The sequence below is a fragment of the Amborella trichopoda genome, chromosome 11, assembly GCF_054954075.1.
Source record: "Amborella trichopoda isolate Santa Cruz 75 chromosome 11, AtrichopodaSantaCruz75HAP2 v2.0, whole genome shotgun sequence".
In the NCBI taxonomy this organism is placed as follows: Eukaryota; Viridiplantae; Streptophyta; class Magnoliopsida; order Amborellales; family Amborellaceae; genus Amborella; species Amborella trichopoda.
Genome location: NC_142346.1, coordinates 41513687 through 41538669, shown reverse-complemented (window position 1 = coordinate 41538669; position 24983 = coordinate 41513687). Strand labels below are relative to the sequence as shown.

At 33.3% G+C, this 24983-nt stretch overlaps 1 protein-coding gene across 1 annotated transcript; it reads right to left on the bottom strand.

Moving 5' to 3' along the window:
• Positions 1-6010: 6010 nt before the first annotated feature.
• Positions 6011-18037, bottom strand: LOC110007353 (uncharacterized). The gene is made up of 4 exons (XM_088852344.1): positions 17894-18037; positions 15458-15597; positions 8239-8589; positions 6011-6660 (listed from the first exon to the last, which is right to left on the bottom strand). The coding sequence occupies exons 2-4, from the start codon at positions 15527-15529 to the stop codon at positions 6211-6213; spliced, it is 873 nt and encodes a 290-aa protein (XP_088708470.1). The 5' UTR covers positions 15530-15597; positions 17894-18037; the 3' UTR covers positions 6011-6210.
• Positions 18038-24983: the final 6946 nt, after the last annotated feature.

The following is a 24983-nucleotide window of genomic DNA, read 5'->3' as shown; positions in this document are numbered from 1 at the left end:
ATTTTTTTTTGTAATCCATGATCGAATTTTTTGAAAATTTGTGATTTTTTTTTTTAATCCATAATCGAATTTTTTGAAAATTTGTTTTTTTTTTTTTTAATCCATGATCGAATTTTTTGAAAATTTGCTGTACTTTTTTTTTTATTTCTTTTTATCCATGATCGAATTTTTTGAAAAATGATTATTTTCCGAAAAGATGTGAAAATTGTGATAAGGTTTTGATTATCATGATGTATTAAACCCAATTTTTAATTTTTATTGTTTGAATTTGCTGTACTTTTTTTTTTTTTTTTCCATGATCGAATTTTCTAAAAAATGATGATTTTCCGAAAAGATGTGAAAATTGTGACAAGGTTTTAATTATCATGAGGTATTAAACCATATTTTAAATTTTTATTGTTAAAATTTTTGTTGAAAAAATTGTATGTTGATAGATTATTTATGCAAAAAAATGCATGTTATTATATTTTTAATGTAAAATTGTATTTTTTTATCTGTTGTTCATGGATTTTTTAGTTGGAATGGCTGATGTTAGCTGGCTCTGTGAAGAATTGTTTTTATTATTAATTTTTTAATGCAAAAAATGTATGTTCTTGATAATTGAATTGTAGCCATGTTTGGAGCTTGTATTTTGTATTATATTATCCTGAATGTTTGTAATTGATATGTACGAAAATATTATTGTCAATAAAGGTATTTTGCAATAACAAATAACAACAAATATGACTACATGAACTACCGCAAGATATTATCACTACACATGGTGATTATTTTTCTTTTTAAACTATCAGGTTAATCTTATACTTTTTACATCTTAAAACAGTTGAATCATGTCAAGATCTGCAGAAGACTCTGCATGGCAACATGGGATCAGACTTGATCCCAACAAAAAAGACAAAATTATTTGTAATTACTGTCAAAGAGTGATAAGTAGTGGGGTACATAGGTTCAAGCAACACTTTGCAAGGGTTATGGGAGAAGTTTCTGCATGCACTAGTGTCCCTAGTAATGTAAAAAAACATATGGCGGCAATTCTTAATGCTAACAAAGGTAAAAAAATTGCCACATATAGGATGAATGAGGAGATAGCTAGTTTATATACACCATCAAGCAGGAATGATACAAAAGAGTAATATAATAATGACCTAGAAGAGCAATATAATAATGAGCTGGACATGGCCACAAGATTGAGTTTACATAAACAATATCAGAGGGAACGTGGGTTTAGAATGCCCGATGGTCTAGCTCAGACATGCATGGTGGGCCTAGCTCAGATATACATGGTGGGCCTAGCTCAGATATGTATGGCGGGCCCAACTCGAGCATGTATGGCGGGCCCAGCTCAAATATGTATGGAGGGGTTGGTGGCAATATGTATCAAAGAGAATCAGATGTTGAAGAAATTGTTTCTAAGTTACCTAGGAGTGCCAGTATTGCAGGTCATGGTCATAAAGACCCATTTCTCTCAAAGCCTAAGTCACAACAGATGACCCTAAAAGGCATGGTTAAAGGTACAAGAAACATGTTAAGGAGATATGTTGGTAAATGGTTCTATGATAAAGAAGGAAGCTTGAAGACTATGGGCCGATAGACTTAGACACAATATTTGTCACAAACTCAACAGACCAATGGGTAGTAGAAGAGGAGGAGCCAGTGTTGCACAAGAGAGCGTTCCTTGAGGCTATCGGTGATGAAGATCTTGAAAAAAGTGATGAGCATCATGAAAGAGGAAGCAGCCAGCCAACGTATCCACAATTCGTCGGAGATGTCAGTGATATTGCACCTAATGAGGGAGAGTGAAAAGGGGGTCTAAGAGAAAATGAGAGAGATGATGATTCTAATGCCACCCGATCCCAACCATATTATTCACATATCGAGTCCCAACAGCAACAGTGTGGGGATGAGGACGACAGTGCAAGTGAGCATGAATGATGACAAGCTTCGGGGATTTTGGATTGGGAACACAACAAAACACTAACACTCAAGGATTTGGGAATAATCAGACACCTACTAATATCGATGATTCGTTTTTAGATCGAATCAATGAATTGTCAAACGAATTCAATCAATGGCATCAACGTGACCAAGAAGAACAACAACGTCGTCTATCATTTTATTTTTAGATCGTATGTTACTAATTTTATGCTTTATTGTAGTCCATGTACGTTGATATACTATTCCATGATAATTCTATGTTTATCCTTTTGTGTGATGTAAATTAAATGCTGAATGGCGGTTCATGCAGGGCAAGAACATATCAATATTCGCATATTCATTCAAAAACATGAAAATTCTTAATGGAGTACCCTCATTTCTTATTGAATTCCTAAAAAACAATATTTATAATAAATTTTAATAATTTTTTTGGATTTTTTTGAAGCTTTATTTTGACCGATTCACCCGATTCTCGATCCAGATCACCGATTTTTCGATCCGAATCGGTTTTTTGAGTGCCCGATCCGGGTCACCAATCCGTTTTTTAAACCATTGCTTAGAAGGATAAAAATGGGAGATAACCATTAACAGTTAAAAAAAGAAAATATGAGATACCCACTAAACCACTGGGAGAGAGAACCAGTAAACCATTAAAAGAGAAATACAAGAGTGGACAATCACAAGAGTTTGAGCTATATTCAACAAAGGCAACCATAAAGTAAACCCTTTGCTTTCTCTAAAGAATGAAAAAGGAAAACTTATATAATTACAATGAGAACTCCTATTTTAAAATCTCAATATAGCTGAGAGAACAATGTACTGAATATCAAAAGATAAAGAAAATATCCACAAAAGAGAGAAAAGAGGATGACAAAAAAGTAAATGTAAAATTTTGATAGTTGTTTGTTAGGAAAAGTTCTATTATCATATAATCTCTTAATTTCACTGTATTGTAACCAGTAAATTCCATAAATAATAAGGAAAAGATAAAAGGAAATTTCGAAATGCAGATTGCAAATAAGCATGGGTGATTGAAATCTTAGCTAAAATTTATCCAATTTTTAACCTTTGATAAAGATTGAAAACATTGTTCCCGGCCTTGGTGGACTCGGCCGAGTTACTCGGCCTTGCCAGTTTTGCTGTACGTTGAGTATATAAGTTATATACTACAGTATGCCTACTCTCCATTAGGTTGTGGGTTTGAACCCCCCTACATGCACTGGTTGAATTTTATTTTAAACTTAACCGTTTAAGGTTTAAAAAAAAAAACAAAACTTGGACACCCAAAAAAAAGCATCCCCAAGGATTGAACCCGAGATCCCTTGGCTGAACGGACATTAAAATGAGGGTAGAACAAGCCAAAACTTATTATGCAATTAGTATTAATATATAGGATTGAATATAATGAGATTATTTTCCTTTGGTACATGGAGGTCACAATTACTTATAACTATCCGATATGAAAACATTAGATCGAAATGTCGTCCTTCACCAAGTCTGACAAATAGATTTGTGGGTATTTTGGCAGCATTTTCTGGTATTCAAAAAATTGAACCGGCCTCGGAAACCGGCCAAGGGCTGGTTCCGAGTAACCGGTAAACTGGCCGGTTAGACCGGCCTAACCAAGCAAGTCCTAGCTAGTCAAAAAAGTGTTTCAAAAAAATAAAACGAGAAGTATATTTAAAACATTATTAAACAATTCACGTCCAAAAAAATTTGAAAATTAGTGAAAAAAATAGATTTTAGAAAATCAATTTGTGTTCAGAGGTATTTTTAAAATTTTTAAAAAAGATGAAAAAATGTAAAAATAAGTATTAACGGCCAAAATACTTTCCAATATTTGCCAAAATGATGAAAAACATTTAGAAATACATTACAAACAAATCCCTTGTTTTTTAGGGATTATATATATATATATATATATATATATATATATATATATATATATATATATATATATATATATATATATATATATATATATATATATATATTTATTTATTTATTTATTTATTTATTTATTTATTTTTTGTTGAAATACCCGGTCGAGTATTACCGAAATCAGAATCCAAGCTCCGATCTAACCGGACGGTTCCACTTTGAACCGCCCGATTTTGCAAACACTGGCGTTTTCATAATAAGCAACCTCAAGAAAGCCCATCACATGTGAATAGTCGAGTGAACCAAGTTGAGCAGTTCTAGTAAAAAATAGCCTTATTCCAAAAATTCCATGAGCACGGCTTAAGTCATTCTCCTTTAAACCAATTTGTTATTTCTCAAATTGACCCTGAACTTATATCAGAGTTGGGGCAATCTAAATCCTAATTCAATCAAACCCACCCGACTTTCGGACCCAACGAGTCGGGTCCAAAAGAGGAACCCGACGAATCGGGTCCAAAAAGGAACCTGATCGAAAGAAGGATCAGTTGACCTAGAAAGTCTGGTCCTCCCAGCTCGACAAGCACTTTAAAAGCATACACATAATTGAGACTGTCGCAGACCACCTTGATCGTAAAAATGTAAAGATGAAAATTCAAATCTATTTGCTACAACTAAAAAAAAAGGGATGTAACCCAGTGTTGGTCTCACCTACGCAGGACTCGATCCTTTTATCATCAAACCAAGTGAGGACCCTATCTATTTGCTACAACTAATGGTCGCAAATCAAGTGGAAGGTTGGACCCCTCAAATACAGTCGAAGTTGTAGCCCATACGCAATAGTTGCGAAATGTTAATGTTAGTTTGAGAATTACGACCATTTACAAGGACAATAGTTGAAATACAAATACAAAATGAAGTTGTGTGGATCAAATACCTAACGACTCAATGAAGGTTATACTTTAAGATACATTTTGGATGAGAAGTAGAGCCTCAGTTAGCTGCCTCGGCAAATTGCTCCAGGAGGTAGGAGGTTATGATAGGGATAACAGATCTTCTTGCAACTTGGGCAGTACAAATCACCTTAACTCATATCAAGGGCTGAGAAGTTATCTGGTTTGGATTCGAAACTTGAATTTCAAACTCTTTCTGAATCCGGGTATGTATTTGAGATTTGGATCTGACGGGTTGAATCTAGATCTGAAATTTGAATTTGTATAGTAATTTATCGAATTCAGGTACAGGTAAATTCGATCCGAATCTGACTCGGTTATTAAAATAGTATATATTATTTTATATGTATATGCATATGTTGAGAAGGCCTTAGTTTCACTATTTCTAATATATTGTGTTTCTTAGTTTAGGGAAACTACTTCATGCTAGCATTGAGTTTATGCAGTTTGCTAGTTCCAATAGTTATCAAGATTGAACCTTCACTGATTTAGTCCAAAGCAAAAAAATGGGTTTCCTTAAATACTGATCAAAATTAATGTTTAAATTGTCTGACCAACCATTTCTAACTTGCTATACAGGCTAAATAAAGTTGGGAGGTTTATTAAAGTCTAGATTGAAAATTCACAAACTTTGCCATGCAGTGGAAAGTTTGAATTAAAAATTCACATACTCTTCCATGCAATAAGACTTGAAAAGTGATGGAGGAGGGGGTATCATTCATCTGTTCAAAGTTCAAGAACCGTTTAAGTTTGACACGGTGAGGTTAGGGAGTTATTAATTTTCCATCCAAACTTTAAAGGGTGTGGTTTTATAAGGCCAATGCCCTAAACAATTAAAGTAAAGGGCACCTTTAAATGGTGCCGCAATATATTGTTTTAGTATCAGAAATCTTTATGATGGTTTAAAAAATTATTTTTGTTTCTAATGATGAAATTTAAAATTTTAAAATAATGCAAATTGAACAGATATATGGAAACTAAATTTTTTTGAAAATTGACGGTCCATATAATACATTACAAGATGCACTATTTTTAAGACTTGAATTTTATTTTTTCTTATATTCATTCATCTTGAAGTCAAGATGATCAAACTGAGCGTTTTCCATAATGAAAACAATATTTTCTAATGGTTTTTTGAGATGCGCTTTAATTGATTGTTTTGGGCCTCACCCTTGTGTAAACTTTATCCATCTTGAAATGTGCTCATTGTACATACAGATCCTTAACTCATCTACCTAGAAAGGACAGAGAAAGATCCAAATTAATCAGTATTATACCGAGAACAAAAACAAAAAGTAATCAGAGCAGAACTTGCAGAGATGCACAAAATAAGTGAGACCCAAGCTCACAAGGATGGAGAATGAGAGAGATGAACATCTCAGAAGATGAAATTAAGAAGTATTAAGGAAAAATCTTTTAAGCCAGATTACAAAGAGAGAGAGAACTATGGACCAAGTGCGATGGGTACAAAATACCTCCACCCCAAGCCTCTTCTGCATATGACATCCAGCGGTGGCGCACTCCATCGTTCGGTCTTGTTCTTTAGTGTCCGCCACCGATTTTGGCATTCCTTCACTGTCATAACCTCTACCATTCTCCTCCCTGCTCCCATCTCCTTCCCGACTGCATCTTCAAATGCCCTCTCCCATCCCTTCTCCCACCCTCCACTCGCATTACAAAGCTCAGCCCCTGCAGCCCCCTCCATTGAACTCCACTTCCTTTGTAATCCACTCCACACCACGATTGCACACTCTCCGGTGCATTCCGAACGACATGGCCGACACTCTGCCCCGCTCAACGGAGGGTCATGCAATGTCATTTTCGCCACAGCCAACCCCCACCTGCCTGGGGGCCATGGGTATCGCCTCTCACTCACTATGCAGAAAGGCAGAGCCTAAAAGTGACAGAAATATCAGTAGTACAAAAAGGTTACAACCGCTTTTACTTGTGAGTCATGAAATTGGATTGCTATGAGCATAGCATTCACCATATTCAAAGTATGAACTTTATAAAAAAGGGATCCCAGCCAAAAGGAATTCATCTCATTGTATACATTTTTTAACTAAAAGAATGAATTACGCACGGGCAAAAAAAAAACTAAAAAATTGAAATGCGGTTTGATAGTAGGGTTGTGCCCAATCGGTCCAATATTAACATCATCGGACTACCTTCTGTGGTGTTCTTCAAAGAGGTCCAATATTGACATCCTCTAATTTAATTGTTTAGAGCCTCAGCTCCGGCCGTTTCTGCCGGCTATATAAAAGTAAAAAACAAAAAACTCTTTTTGGCTATCGGCTAAAATAATTCAGTCAGAAGTCACTATCGTCATTTATGCGGTTGTCTATATTTGCTGACCCACACAGGCAAGTAATGATATTGCTAGCAAGAGATGCAAATCTAGTCTTAAGTTTGCCAAAATGTTGTTTCTAATATAGGATAACAATTTTCCTTTTTCTTCTTAGCTAAACATTGTATTGAAGTTACTTATCAAATATTTAACATTCTATGCATTTTCAATTATCCCAATTATGTGTAATTAAATGGTTTTCTAACATTAAATAAAAAATAAAATGGTTAATAGTTTATTTCTTACCTGTGTTTTCACAAAGGTGTGGTTTCTATAAGGCTGCAACTTTAAACAATCCAATTGATGCCCACCTCCAAATTTTATCATACCATATAATTTTAGAGTAAAAAATTCTTAAGGTTATCTGAAAATCTATTTTCATATCTAACTATAAAATTTTAACTCTAAAGATGGTTAAAATCAAGTAGATCTATAAACATATGAAAATCTTGAAAATGAACGGTCTAAATAATATGTTGCAAGATGCACTATTTTTTGGGCTCAAAATATTTTTGTCTTTGTTTTTTATATTCATGCATCTCGATTAGAGCTTTTTTCAACACTAAAACAATGTTTTCCAATGGATTTTTGAGGTGCATCTTTAATTCTACATTTTAAAGTTGCAACTTGTATAAATTTTTTCCTTCATAAATCCTTTATTCAATATGTTGTAAAGGCCACAACAAGCGTCCGTTATTTCGAAAAGGACAAAAATCATATGATAATATTTACCTTCTATACAAGAAGGTCAATTAATCTAAATCATTAGATGTGAAACCTGGCTATTGAAGTGTGCTATTGACGGATTCAAAGTCGGAATTTTAAAAAATTTATGACACACCCCCAATATACAGATTTCACATATGACAGCTAAATATAATTGTGACTTGTATGATGGCTAAACTTTGTTGTACTTTACCATCCTAAAAGATAAAAAGAACCAAGCTTTTTTTTTTTTGTTGATGATTTTGGAGAAGACAGGTCCTTATCAATTTTTTCAGGTACATTAGAAGTTAGCTTTTTGAAAGTATAGAGGGAAAAACAAGGTTAATTTAGTTTTGGATAGGATCATTTACTGATATAGTTGAAGATGTTTTCAGGTATAAGCGAATATTTTGAACTTGCCTGGATGTCCCACTCGACCTTAGCCTCTTCTAGAACTTTGGCAAGAGTCTTCTCGGAGTTGAGTTTTCTCAGACCTTTTGCATGCAATGCTGAGGCAGCAGAGAGTCGAGACATGGCGACCTCGAAGACTTGGAAGCTGCTAACACTGAATCTGTCGTTGAGGCCGCTGAATTGGAGACCGAGGGGGGCTATGTATGTGTCGGGGACGAAGGCAGTAGGAGGGAGGGGGCCAGACCAAAAGGAGTCAAGGCGGGCACGCACCACCCACTGGTAGCTGATGGTGTGATTGCGCTGGTGGTCTCTGATCATGGCCAGGCATCCTTCTAGCAAGCTGAAGTATCCGAGTAGTCCCTGAAAATCATAGGCACAGGAATGGTGTAGAGAGAAACAGGTTAGTGTAATAGCACTTTCTCTATAGTTTTATGTAGCTCTGTTTGGGTTTAGAGGGACACCTAGCCTCGAAGTTGTAAAAACAAAAAGCAATCCACGAAAACAAGAAAGAAGAAACAAACCCAAAAGAAAGAGACAACCAACCACAACGCAAAGATATACGTGGTTTGGCAACATGCCTACGTCTACGAGATATTAGAGCTTCTTTACTGACAATAAAAATAGAGTTACAATCCGCTCTCTTCCTCACGCCTCTCTGTTTTTATCTAATTACAAAGAGATCTACGGTTTTCCCTTAACCCCTAACCCTAAATGAACCCCCATTCGCAACAATATATATCGAACCTCAGATAAACAGTACAAATTACTGAAATACCCTTATACGGATACATATCAAGTCCCAGATATATCGAATCCCTTTAGAGCTTTTAACGGCCCTCTGGAATCGTCTTTTTTACTCTACCTTGGCAAATCTATTTCTTCAGAATACAAGACATCAATCCTCAACAGAAGTAACTGGTAAACTGGTCAGTTCAACTGGTCTAGTCTGGCGGGTCCCAACCAATCCAAAAAGTGCTAAAAAAAAGGAAATATCTTCATACCTCATATTTTTAAGTTTCATTTCACAATAGACCTAAGGTTTTAAAAGATATCTTGGGGCATAAAATTTATAAATTTTATTTTTTCTAACCTCCTGAGCGAATTTAAACCTATTTTTTTAAGCCAAACAAATCTTAAAAGACGTGCTTTTTCTAAAGGCCTTCCCCCAAACTTCTAGAGAGAGATAAAGACTTCATGGAGTTGAGAGGATACAGAGAGGAAAGAGATAGTTGTTTGGAGAAATACAAGAGGAGAGAAAGTGTGAGAAAGACAAGAAGAGAGAGAAATAGATAAGTTTGGGGTATATAAGTAAAGAGAGAGAAATGATTGGGTTTAAAAAATGCATATTTTTTTCACATTTATTTAGGTTAAAAAATAGGTTTACAGTTGTCAGGGGTTAGAAGATATCTTTTGAAACATTGGGTTTATCAAGAAATGAAACCTAAAAATGAGGATATAGAAATATTTGCCCTTAAAAAAATACAAATAAAATCTAAAAAAATATGAAAAGTAGAAAATTAGTGAAAAAATAGATTTTAAAACTTTGATACTTGCCCAAGGGTATTTTTGAAAAAAAATTAAAAAAGATGGGAATATATAAAATAAGTATTCTATCAAAAAACACCGTACAATTTTTTTATATATATACATATATATGGGAAAAGTTTATATAAGGTTGCAACCTTAAAATGTAGAACTACGGATGCACCCCAAAAATCCATCGAGAAGGGTTGTTTTAATGTTGAAAAACCCTATGCATGATCATCTCGACATCGAGATATATGACTATGAAAAATAAAAAGATTTTGGGTCTCAAAAATAGTGCATCTTAAAACATATTATCTACACTGTCCATTTTCAAAATTTCCATCTGTTTATAGATCTACTTGATTTTAACCATTTTTTAAATTTAAAATTTTATAATTAGATATAAAAATAGATTTTGAGATAATCCTAAGACTATTTTACTTCAAAAGTATATATTAAGATAAAATTTGAAAGTGCGGCAACCTTATGGAAACCACACCCTATATTTAAAAGGTGTGTTTGTATAGAGCCGAGGCTCTAAACAATCAAATTAGAGCCCCTCCTCAAATAATGTTGAGAACTATGGTTTCAATACAAGAACATTTTGTGATTGCCTTAAATTATATTTTCATCTTTAGTTATAAAATTTAAACTTAAAAAATAGTATAGATCGAGCAGATCTATGAAAGCTTGAAAATCTTGAAAATTGACGGTCCAAAAATGTGTTACAAGAAACAGTATTTCCAAGACTTAAAATCTATTTTTTTTCTTATGTCCATGCATATTGATGTCGAGATGATCAATTTGGTGATATTTGAACATCAAAACAACCTCTTCTAATAAAAATTTTGATGTAGTCTCTAATTTGATTGTTTAGAGCCTAGGCTCTATATAAACTTTTATCATATTTAAATACCCGGTTAGACCACCAAATCAAGCCAAATCGGATTGGCTACTGAGTTTGTGAACGCGGCAACTCGTATGAGAGAGAGAGCGAGAAAGAGGTCCTTGGGTATTTTTTGGGAGCTCAGATTTGGTTATACTAGAGACGCTTGATCTCATCTGGATCATGGACTGAGAGAAAGGAGGTAGACATATATACATGGGGTTAAGAAACAGTAAGCTACAATCCACCTCAACTTTCAGCTGGACACTTGAGATTACCCTTTCTCCCTCTAAATCCTGCAGTGGGCGGTAGAAGTTCACATCAGCTGTCCATCGTCTATAATGGACGGTTAGGGTAAGTGTAGTACATTGTTTGGACTTTGGAAACTACAGTGTACATAAAATTTTGGGAGAAAAGTCCTTTTTTATTTCAAATTTTAAAGATAGTCTCGTGTATTTTATATTTCACACTTAAATCCCATTTTTTTATGGTGAGCATTGTATTTTGATTTTACTTTTTATATATCTTATTAAGTTCAAATTTTGGGCATATATACTTCTCAATATGACATAAATGTTAAACATATTAATAAAATTAATTTCAATAAAAATAATCAAAATTACATAAGTTTAGGATATTCTTGTCAATTTCTTATTTTAAATGTTTTTTTTTCAAATTTAAGATGGTGTATTATTTCCCTAAATTCGGGCTATATATGAAAAATAAAATAAGATTAAAATACCATATAGACCTTTAGAAAATGAGACTTGAACATAAAAAATAAGGTTGCATTATTTTTTAATCTTGATAATAAAATAGGATTTTCTCACAAATTTTCCTAAAACTTTCGTTTGTCCTAATAAACATATCCAGCATAATAAAGTTTAAAACAACGGATCGGTGACCTAGATTGGCTACCCCAAAAACTGTGTCAAATTGATGGATCAGCAATTCGAATCGGAGAATTGGTCGGTTTTGGCTTCAAAAAATTTCAAAAATCGTTGAAAAATTTTAAAATAAATTTTTTGAGTTTTGAAATAAATTGGAGGTGTTTCATTATTTACAAAAATATGTTAATATTGAGATATTGTTTCCTCTATTTGGACGTCAATATAATTCCTAATTATAATAAATAATTCAAAAATATTAAAAAACACTTCCATATCATAATATTAAAAAAATGATACCATTATAAAATGAAATTAGTATCACATCAAATATTTATTAATTCTCTTTACTCATCCAAAATTATCACAACCTATTATATTTTATAATTATGTTAGTATACAAGTAAGAATAAATTTAAAATTTGTCTTATAATATCATCTAATTTAAAAAATATGATTACATCTATAACCAAAAATATATATTAAATACTTTAAATTGCAATAAATTAATAAGTAAAATACAAGATTTGATTATCGATGTATAATTAATAATTATAATATCATAATAAACATGATTAAAAAAATATTAGAAAACACTTCCATGTCATATGATTAAAAATAAGAATAAATTTCCTAATATATTTCAATTTTATGGCATTAAAAAATTATTTAAAATAATATTTCCCCTCATCTCTTCGAGAGATCCAATCTAAAATGGATTGTGATGGACGAAGGACACAGAAAATTGCATTATGTTTAACCTCAACTCAGCTCTAGCCCAAGAGGAGATCTTCTAAGAGTCCTTGGCATATGCGTGATAACGCAACGGCTTTCGCGCTAGCTGTTGCTTGTTACAAGAAAGCGGATGCGTTAACGCGTAACAATTTTCACGCTAGCCATTGCTTGTGGCAAGAAAACAGATGCGCTAACATGCAATGGCTTTCACGCTCGCCGTTGCTTCTAGTAAGAAAACATATACGCGTTAGCGCAATGAGAAATAAAAAAATAATTACGTTAAAATTTAAAATAAAAATAAAAATAAAAAATATTGAATCCCATATCGTAAGCACCATTTTGTGGCCAGAGTTTATTCAGCCAATGAGATGTTGGATAGAAAAGGGTAAACTATGCGGGATTGGCAATAAATATATTTTTTAAATATAATTTGATTTTAATTTTTAGAGAATATATAATCTTTAATATGGAGATCATTAATATGAAAAAAATACTAATAATAATAAAAAAAAAAATTGAAAACTAAATATATTACGAAAACATTTGAGCCGTTAGTTACCTTTGTTTTTAGATGGACGACCTATTTGTATCCATCTTTATGATAAATGCTTTATACTTCTAGACCGCATGTTGTAGAAATGCATTCCAGCCCGCATAAAACAATTTTCCTATTCTTTTAAAACCTATACACGCTGGAGCTAGATAACCCAATGCCATCACAAGAATAGTCCCATGGGTGAGGAGTCTAAAACAATAGTCCCACACTGTAGCCTTTTAGACGTGAACTTCCAGTGCGCCATTAATGACCTGCCTAGGGGGACAGGTGTAATATCGGGCCGCCACGTAAATTTTTTAAAAAATAAAAAATTGAATACTATGAGAACCGTTTGAAGCATCTGGTTACTATGACATGATATGGTACGGACTCGTCCGATATCGTTGGTTTTGGCTTCGTTTTCGATTAGAAATCTGATTGTTTTGGATGATTTTCAATTCGAATCAAACGATTTCAATTTAAATCATTGAATTTTCAAACTTTATTGCATAATATTAATCTTATTGAAAAAAAATATTTTTAATTTTTATTTTAACAGCATCCGTTGCTCATAACCGTATTTTTAATTTTTATTAATGTTTCATGGAAGTTACGTGGTTCTCCTTGCAACCTTTTTTTAACCATTAAACGTCGTTTATCCATTAAGTGAGATGAGATATTTTCAAATTCAGATTTATACATTCGTCGATACATAGGTATCTTACAAGAAACTTGTATAGCAGCCAAAGGAAAGAGAGAGAGGATGGTGAGATTTGCGTGCTCAGGGATGGCAATGTGTCGGGTCGGCTTGGCTATGGGTCGATTTCGATGTGGGGTTTTGGACCTGAACCTAACTCATTGGATTCAAAACTTGGACTTGGACTTGACCTGGTTTGGGTCTAAATCTAAAACCTAACAAAAAATATTCAAATATATATATATAGTTTTAATAGACACACATATACAGGCAAATTTATCAAAATATTGAGAATTCACAAAATATTTCATATATATATCATATATGTATGCGTATATGTGTGTGAGTATGTGTGTGTATGCATGTGTGTATATAGATATGTTGAAGGCAGGTCCGGGATGGGTCGGGTGAACCTGAGCGGGATCCAACTCAGATATAGGCTTTGGACCCATATCCAGATCGGGTCGACCCACCGACCTGATTGTGCATAAGATTGAGATTGAGATACTAACAGTAGAAAAAGAGAGGTGGGTGGGTGCGTGCGTGGGTGGAGGGGGGGGCCGAGGGAGAGAGAACTGTGAAACATACTGTGCCTAAGACTGAATAACAGTAGAAAAAAGAGACTGAAATGGTAGGGAAGAAGGATTGTGAAATGTGCCTAAGACTGAAATGGGAAAAAAAACCAATGTTGCTATGCGCCCTAGGGTGGACAAAATGTTTTTTTCTAAAAATATTAATCATGGTCATTCTTGTCGAAAAAACCGAAATAGAGAAAATCATAGTGGGAAAAGAAATGGAGAGAGAGTTGTCCAAATTTAACCATTTATTAATTTGCGAAATCGATACATCTTAAATTAGGGTGGCGAAAACGATTCCTTAAATTAGAATTGACTAAAAGTAGGTTCTAGACAAGTACATTGCATTTGCTTCAAGTTGCAAATTAACATCTTATGCATTCGCTAGGATTTAATCCTGTATATTATATTTATTCGTATTTCTTTGGCGAGCCATTAATATATTTGTCGAAAACATTTTATCCGCATGGGGGTGGAGAGCCACATTGGTTCACCCTTCCCTATTTTGGAGGGCTCAAGGTAGGGCTCGCAACTGATCGAGTTGGGTCCAGATCAAATATCTATATATTTAATTATTTTAAATATTTTTTATATATTGGGAACCATAAATGTTATTGGACCCAGATCAGGACTCAAATAGTATTCGGGTCCAAGATTTGAACCTGGACTCAACCCACTGTATCCAATTTTTAGACCCATACTCGGACTACCCCTGGGTCTATTGCCACCCTTACCTAAAGGGAACCTTTTCCATCCCTATCTTGACACATATATCTCCTTGGCCCCAATAAAAAGAAATTAAAAGAAACAACCAAGTCCATGAGGGGCTAATCCAACCATTTAACAATGGGTGTGGTTTCTATAAGGTCACAACCTTAAAAAATCCAATTAAAGCACAACTCCAAATTTTGTCATCATTTTGTTGTAATAAATTCGTAGTATTATCTGAAAATCTATTTTTTATCTAATTATAAAATTTTAAATTCTAAAATTATTTAAAATTAAATCGATCTATAAATATATGAAAATCTTGAAAATGCACAGTCTAGATAATGTGTTGCAAGATGCACTATTTTGGGATTCATAAATTTTTTTTTTTTTTTTTTTCATATTCATACATTTCAATGTTGAGATGATTAATTAGAGGGTTTTTAAACGATAGATTTTTTTTATGTACATATGTAATTCTAGATTTTAAGGTTCCAACCTTATATAGACTTTTCCCTTTAACAATTCAAATCAAATCTCGAATTTCCCTTGAGGGAATATTTCTTAATGGAAGGTTTTTAAGACCATTTATTTGAGTACACGTCTAGTCTGTGCGCATGCAAGTGTGTGAGCATGAATGCATCTAACTTTGTTGGCATCTCTCTAACAAAGTGTTACCTGAATTCCCTCCGGGGAGCCATCTCCGGCGAAGAGCTCCAGGAGCACGCTAGTCTCGGAGATGTGTTTCATCTCCGAGATTTGAACGCCGGCGATGCGAGGGTGGCCAGAGAGGAAGAAGAGCTTGTAACCATCCTTGTCTAAAGGAGCATTCACAAACACATCAGAGTTTTCCGGCAGTGAGGCAAGCAAGTTTTGTAAGAGAGAGAAAGCAGTCAGCTCAAAGTGGCCCGCGCTCCCCACCAGGCACACGGCGGTGCGAGGTGGGGACGATGCGTGGCTCAGATTGGTGAAGTGGGGGGGCTTAGAAGATGGGGGCTGCTTGTAAGTGAAAGAAAATAGAGGGAGAAGGATGGAGAGCTCGAAGAGCACAAGGAACCACCACCACCTAGACATCATCTTACAGAGAGAGAGAGAGTAATATTCATGACTTCATGTACCTCCTTTATACAGGGGCATATAAAGGCAGGGGCAAAATGGAAAGAGAGAAAAACGGTAGAGTTTGGGGAATCAATTGACAGTCCAAAAATAGAAATTAGAGAGAGAGAGAGAGAGAGATTCATTTCATTGCATACCATTTCATCCGCGGTAATGCACAAGTAGATGGGTTGGAAGGAGGGAGGAGGAAATCGGGCCGAGTAACTTGGCCCGAGTAGTAAAACAAATCTTAAAAATATATAAAAATATCTAAAAAATACAAATTAGAGATTTAAAGGGAGAGAGAGAGATATTCATTTCATTGCATGCCATTTCATCCGAGGTAATGCACAAGTAGATGGGTTGGAAGGAGGAAATCGGGCAGAGTAACTTGGCCCGAGTTGGACTGAGTAGTAAATAAGTGTTAAAAATAAAGAACTACAAAAATATTTAAAAAATAGGAAAAATATATTTGGAACAAAATTAAACAAAACAAATCTGTTAGAAAATAGTAAAAATTGGATTTTGTAAAAATCAAAATGTGACGAAAGGTATTTTAGAAATAATCTGAAAAGAAGTGAAAGTGTAAAAATGAGGGACATGGTTTATACGAGTCCCTGTAGAAATGAGTCACAGTCTTAAAAATCAATTTTTGAGATGGAGTTTTGGACTTAATTTTTAAGGATGTGTAATCTCTAACTTGGAGATCATGAATATGAGTAAATAAATACATATATTTTTTAAGAAATAGAAATAATAATTCTATCAAAAAACATTTGGACCGTTACTTTCGATTGCTTTTAGATGGACCACCTATTTGCATTCCTCTTTAAGATGGATGCTTTATACCTTGGTACCACGTATCGTAGAAATGCGGTCTAATCAACAATTTTTTAAAAAAATAAATATTCACTGCCAAAACACTTTCTAATCTTCACCAAAACAATTCCATCGCCTCAATGCCTATTTGAGGTATACGAATCTTAATCAAATTTGAATGCGGTCTCTCTCTCACACACACAGCCTTTCTCTCTCCTAGCTCTCTCTCTCACACACACAGCCTTTCTCTCTCCTAGCTCTCTCTCTCCACCTCCTAGCTAATTTGATGCCATTTATTTGTGAGTACACGTGCAGTTTGTGTGCATGCAGGTGTAAGATCATGAATCTAACTTTCTTGACCTTTCTTTTAATACAGGTAAATGGTTTGATAGGGCTGCAGCCCTAGCAAAGTAAGTAAAGCCTCAACTCATAACCCATCCAAAATTATAATTCAAATATGGGCCACGGTTTCTACAAGGCTGCAACTTTAAACAATCCAATTAAGTGCATCTCCACATTTTATCATAACATGTAATATTGGTGTAAAAAATTCTTAAGATGATCTCAAAATCTATTTTTATATATAATTATAAAATTTTAAACTCCAAAAATGGTTAAAATCAAGTAGATATATAAACATATGAAAATCTTGATAATGGACTGTATAGATAATGTGTTGTAAGATGCACTATTTTTGGGACTTTTTTTTTTTTTTTTTTCATATTCATACATCTCGATGTTGAGATAATCAATTATAGCGTTTTTTGACATTAAAACAACTTTATTCGATGGATTTTTTAGGTGCATTTGTAATTTTACATTTTAAGGTTGCAACCTTATATAAATTTTTTCTTTCAAATATTGAATGAAAAACCTTTATATCCGTCATCTTAACTTGAACATTATTATTGTGAAAATAATTAAGATTTCAAGCTTTAAAAACAATGTATATTGCAACAAATTATCAAGACTATCTATTTCCCCCTTAAAATGAGTGTTCACAAATCTATAAGATCTGTACCATTTTTTTAGTTTCGAATTTTATTGTTGGTGTTGAAATTTGATTTTAGAGCCATCATGAAAATTTCGTTTGCCAAAAATGCTTTCCGAAAGAAGATATAAGGTGAGGCTTAATTTTGTTTTCATAAAGAAACCTCATCTTTAAGAAGATCTCTCTCTATAACAGAGTATAGAGTGTACCAGAATTCGATCCGGGGAGCTGCCTACAGCAAAGAGCTCCAGGATCTGGCTCGTCTCCAAGATACGTGTCGGCTCTGATATTTGAAGGCTGGCGATGCAAGGGTGACCGGAGAGGAGGAAGAGCTTGTAGGCGTCCTCTTCTAAAGGAGCATTCACAAACACATCAGAATTTTCAGGCAGTGGGGCAAGCAGGTTTTGTAAGAGAGAGCAAGCAGTGAGCTCAAAGCGGACTACAATCCCCACCACGCACACGGCGGTGCGAGGAGGGGATGGCTTGGTCACTATTGCTGCATTAGAAGGTGGGAACCGCATGTAAATGAGAAAAAGGAGAGGGAGAAGGATGGAGACCTCAAAGAGCACAAGAAGCCACCACCACCACCACCCCATCTAGCCCGCCCTCATCTTACAGTGAGATAATAATGTTCATGTAACCCCTTAATACAGGGGCATATTAAGGTAAGGGGAGTTACTGACTTGCTCTGCAGGATGAATTACGGACCATAAATAGAGAATGGAGAGTGAGATATGGAGCTTGGGAGTATGGGGAATCAATTGACAGCCCAAAAATAGGAATGAGGGACAGAGAAAAATAGAAATGAGAGAGAGAGAGAAAAATATAAATAAGAGAGAGATTCCATTGCATGATTTCATCCGGGGCAATGGACAAGTAGATGGAGTCTTGGAAGGAAGCAGTCTGGCCCAGTAACTTGACCCTGATACAATAGTAGAAAAAAATGTTAAAAAATACAAAATACAAAAAAAATAAAAATAAAAATTTATTTAAAATAAAATTAAACCGAACATTTCTAAATGAGGTTCAAAAAAAGTAGTGAAAATTTGATTTTTGAAAAAAATAATTTTCAAGGGTATTTTAAAAATAAATAAAAATAAGTACTTATGGGCAAAAAAATTTCCCCAAAAATGATAAAAATATAAATAATCATGTTACAAATAAATTCTTTATTTTTGAAATTTTTTTATAATTTTTTTAAGATCCCTATGTTGGACCGGCGTGGTGAGCCCCAGCAGTCCAACACTAGATGGGGCGAGTTAAATTAAAGAGAACAAAAAAGTTCGAAAAAGGTTTGCAGGAGATGATATCCCTAACCATAGTTAGCAAATCAGTGATTAATGGCCGATTTTTTGAAAAAATCGTTGTTTTTTTTAAAAACGTTTAAAACAACTTTTTTTGGAGAATGAATTAAACGGGCCCAAAAAAAATGCATTTTTACTTGTATTTTTTAAAAAAAGAAAAAAAAATTCTTGATATGTGTAATTTCTAAAAAAACGTGTTATTTTCATAAAAAGAAAAAATTCCTAACAGGGAAAACCTCTGTTCCTGCAAATTTCACAATCTTCATATTCCTAAAAAAACATATTATTTCCATCAACAAACCAAATCTTCATGTTCCTGCAAATTTCATAATCTTCATGTTCCTGAAAACCATCATCCCCAAGAACCTCATTTGATTTTTTCTCTCTAACATAAAAAACCCCATTCCTAATTTTGAGCTTTTTCCAATCTCACAAAGCAAAACCCCTTCAATGAAACGCAAGTCTTCCAAATACCTTGTTCTTCTATTGAGCTTCCTTATCAGTGAGATCAGGGGAGAAGAGAGTTCTATCGAGCTTCTTCCTGTTCTCAGGTTTTCCAAAGCGTTGCTCCATCTTTTTCCCAAAAGTCTTCAAGCTCACAAATGGTTTTGAAGAAGCGGTGTTCAATTAAAGCAATTATATAAAGCAATTGTTTAAAAAGTGGATCGGTGACCCGGATCGAGCATCTCAAAAACCGATTCGAATCGGCGAATCGGCTATTCGGATTGGGAACCAGCTGAATAGGTCGGATTAAAGCTTCAAAAAAATCCGAAAAAATGATTAAAATTCATTATAAATATTGTTTTTTAGGAATCCAATACGAAATGAGGGTACGATATTATTAACTTTCATTTTTCTCATCAATTTGTATATATTGAGATAATCTTTCCCTGTATAAACTTAAATTAAATATTAAATTTGCATCACATAAAGAAAAATCATTGAATTATCATGGATAAAATATATAATTATACATGGACTATTATAAAGTGTAGACTAATCAATGAAAGAATGGCCATTAAAATCTTGTTTTGGCGAAAAACCCTAATCCGCTAAAAAAACCTAAATTATTACAACCTAACTAACTATAATCCAAAATTATTACAACTTAACTAATTATAATATTATATACTGAAATTATAATTATTAGTTTACATTTTATAATTATTTTATTAGACAAATAATAATAAATTAAAAATATTTTAGAATATTATCTAATTGAAAAGTGGTTAAAAAATTGTTAGAAGAGCTTCCATATCATATGACTAAAATTAAAAATAAAACCACCAATAAATTCTAATGTAATTATATTAAAAGATTCAAAATAACTTTACCCAAAAAAATGAAAAATAAAGAAGCCAAAATTTTTAAAAAAATCCTATCGGCAATATGCACAATAGCTACAAAAAAATAAAAATAAAAATAAAATATTGTAATAAAACCCATCGAAAAAACTATTTTACTAATAAACATCAAAAAAAATTATATGGCTATTTTTTAATTTGACACACTAAATTAGTGAGTGCTATTAATTTTTTTTTTACTTTTATATAGCCGTTTATTAGTGCTATTAATTTGACACGCTAAATTAAAACGCTACACATATGGATAATGGCTTGCAATAGTTAATGGCTTGAAAAAATTATACGGCCGTTTTATTAGGTAATGGCTTGTGTGACGATGGCTTGCACGCTATTGAAGGCAAGTGGGAATTGTCCCACATCGGAAATATCAAGCGACTTCCAAGTTGATAAAAGATGTGAGGATGAGCTCTTCAACAGCGTGCGAGCGAACGGTACATGGGGTAACACGTGGTTATATATAAATGTGGTACTGCCGTCCAACAATATTGAAAATTACCTTCTTTTTTAAGACAAATATCCCAATTACCCTTGGAAACATCATACATGCCGATACATGACGTCACCATCCGATTCTATACAGTGAATCGGCAACCTTGCACGTGCGCACGTGTGAGCGAGCACGGACGAACGAGAGCACGTGCATTTTTTTGGGTATATTGATATTTGCTATAGTATTTAAGTAGATTTGGGTTTTTAAAGTAGATTTTGAGTATGTTGATTTTTAAGTAGATTTGATATTTGTTGATATTTAATTGTGTTTTTTTTTTTTTTTGTATAGTGATATTTAAGTAGATTTGATGTTTGTTGAAGTATTCAATATGAAGATTTATATGGTGTATGTTGGGTATGTTGATATTTAAATAGATTTGATATTTGTAAAAAAAAAAAATTGTGCCTTTTTTTTAGTATGTTGATTTTTAAGTAGATTTGATATTTGTTGAGGTATTCAATGTGAAAATTTATATGGTGTACTTTTTTTTGTTTTTTTAAGTAGTTGTAATCTTTGTTAAATTATTTAATGTGAAAATTTATATCGTGTATTTTTTTTTGGTTGCACGTGCGCACGTGTGAGCGCGCACGGACGAACGAGAGCACGTGCGTGAACCGGCTGAACCGGATGGGAACCGGCGGTTCTCGCTAGAGCCGGTGGTTCCGGATTTTATGATGGAACCGGCACGGGCTATGCCGGTTCCCGAGTCGAACCGGGCGAGTCCGATTTTAATGACTTAACCATAGCTTTTAATGATGAAAAGAAATTTGTGCATTTTTTTGGGTATATTGATATTTGCTATAGTATTTAAGTAGATTTGGGTTTTTAAAGTAGATTTTGAGTATGTTGATTTTTAAGTAGATTTGATATTTGTTGATATTTAATTGTGTTTTTTTTTTCTTGTATAGTGATATTTAAGTAGATTTGATGTTTGTTGAAGTATTCAATATGAAGATTTATATGGTGTATGTTGGGTATGTTGATATTTAAATAGATTTGATATTTGCAAAAAAAAAAAATTGTGCCTTTTTTTAGTATGTTGATTTTTAAGTAGATTTGATATTTGTTGAGGTATTCAATGTGAAAATTTATATGGTGTACTTTTTTTTGTTTTTTTAAGTAGTTGTAATCTTTGTTAAATTATTTAATGTGAAAATTTATATCGTGTATTTTTTTTTGGTTGTACGTGCGCATGTGTGAGCGCGCACGGACGAACGAGAGCACGTGCGTGAATCGGCTGAACCGGATGGGAACCGGCGGTTCTCGCTAGAGCCGGGTGGTTCCCGATTTTATGATGGAACCGGCACGGGCTGTGCCGGTTCCCGAGTCGAACCGGGCGAGTCCGATTTTAATGACTTAACCATAGCTTTTAATGATGAAAAAAAAATTGTGCATTTTTTTGGGTATATTGATATTTGCTATAGTATTTAAGTAGATTTGGGTTTTTAAAGTAGATTTTGAGTATGTTGATTTTTAAGTAGATTTGATATTTGTTGATATTTAATTGTGTTTTTTTTTTTTTTGTATATTGATATTTAAGTAGATTTGATGTTTGTTGAAGTATTCAATATGAAGATTTATATGGTGTATGTTGGGTATGTTGATATTTAAATAGATTTGATATTTGTAAAAAAAAAAAATTGTGCCTTTTTTTTAGTATGTTGATTTTTAAGTAGATTTGATATTTGTTGAGGTATTCAATGTGAAAATTTATATGGTGTACTTTTTTTTGTTTTTTTAAGTAGTTGTAATCTTTGTTAAATTATTTAATGTGAAAATTTATATCGTGTATTTTTTTTTGGTATGAAGTAGTTGTGATCTTTGTTAACTTATCCGATTTTTTTAGCCTAGTCCGATATATTGGCGATATCTTTACATGAAGTATTTTTGTCGATCCGTATTTTTTATCCGATTTTTCATCCGACTTTTTAAAATAAAAATGGTTTTTTCCCAATTTTAACGGAAGCCGATTTATTGAAAATCCCCGACTTGCTAACTATGTCCCTAACATCTTCAATGGGTTGTCTATAGGCTGGGCTCGTGTCAAATTTTTCATGGCTACCTAGTGTAGGGCCTAAACGTTTGAGGGAAATTTTTGTAAGAGATCGACCATTCAGTATTGGAAAATGTTTTGAAATGGCTAAAATCCAAAATAGGAAAGTATATAATACAAGATGAGAAAGAGATATTGCTCTTTTCTTTTTAGAGAGATAGAAGGACTCTTTAATAAAATAATTGTGCCCCCACATTCTTTTTGCGGCAATTCTTTTATTGTATATATATAATGGAAATACAAAGTATAATATACATTTTTCTATCTATTTTTTGGGAAATTCAGGGATGACAAGCCCCTACACATTTTCTAAATCGTTAGTGGTTTTTTAAGACATTAGGTGAGAATGGAAGCCTAGACTTTAGGCTAGACATAAATAGTGCTTCCACCACTACTCCAACCTCTATCTTGTTACATGCAATATACACTTTTTCATCTTATTACATTCTCCTCTAAAAAAGAAATAGCAATATCTCTTTCCTATCTAGTAATATATACTTTTATATTTTATTTTTATTAGGGTTGTCCTATTAAAATAAGTAAAGTCACAATAAAACTAGTTGGAAAATTGTATTTCTGGCATCAGAAAACATTCAAATCCGAATTATTTTTTACAAACATAATGGTCTCGGCCTTGATCATTATAGTTGTGAAAAAGGAAAAAAAAAAAGGATTTCAAGCTTTAAAAGTAGTTTATATTATGATACATTATCTAGACTTCCTATTTCGTTATAAAAATAAGTGTTCACAAATCCACAAGATTTGTACCATTACTTTAGAGCCATCATAGAGATTTTTCATGCCCAAATTACTTTTCAAATGAGGATTCAAACAGAGGTTTTACTTTGTTTTCATAAAACCTAGGCCTTATAGAAACTTTCAATATTTTATCCATTTACAACTATATATGGTCATATGTATTTTGGTGAGTGTTTTCAAATTAAATTAAAAAACATAGGTAGAATTATTATAATTCATCTCTCACAAGTATTTGGATAAAATTCTCAAATTTTTATTTGTGTTGGAGTTGGGCTTGGGCTTCTGCCAGATAATTTTTATACGGGGCAGGTTTGGGATCATCGCGTCAAGGCTTGGCCGGAGCCCATATATGAATCTGGCTCGGCTCGGGCTTGTGCTGCCAACCCAAAATGAAATATTTTAAAAAATTACTGGTCTGCCCCTAATTTGGTTCGGAATAATATAAATCCACGTTATATAATACTATCCTTATAACCCAAATTGGCCGAAATCTTTGCTTCAGGCCCCATACCAAATCGAAGCCAATCACTCTATTTTCAAAAGCAACCCTACATATATTAAAACAGCGCTAAAATACGCAAATGGGAAAAGTTTAAATGGAGCCAAGGCTCTAAACAATTAAATTAGGGCTTACCTCTAAAATTTCACTAGAAGAGGTTGTTTTGATGCCTAAATATCCTCGAATTGATCATCTCGACATCAAGATGCGTGGACTTCAGAAAAAATTGATTTCAAGTTTTGAAAATATTGTATTTTGTAACATATTTTTGGACTGTCGATTTTCAATATTTTTCAGTTTTCATAGATCTGTTGAGCGACACTATTTTTTAAGCTTTAAATTTTATAAATAAAAATGAAAATATATTTTAAAGCTATCACAAAAATTTTCCGGTATTAAAACCATGTTCTCGACAGTATTTGAAGGTAGGCTCTAATTTGACAGTTTAGAGCCTAGGCTCTATACAAACCGTACCCTATGTAAATTTCAAAAGATATAATTTCAAAGGGAAAAGTTTGTATAGAGCCTTAAGCTCTAAACAATCAAATTAGAGCCTATCTCTAAAATTTCACTAGAATAAGTTGTTTTAATGCTCAAAATACCCTCAAATTGATCATCTTGACATCAAGATTCATAGACTTAAGAAAAAAATAGATTTCAAGTTTTGGAAATAGTGCATCTTATAACGCATTTTTGGACTGTCAATATTTAAGTTATTCAACTTTTCATAGATGTGCTCGATCGACACTATTTTTTAAGGTTTAAATTTTATAATTAAAGATGAAAATATATTTTAAGGCTAATCAAAGATTTCCAGTAATGAAACCACA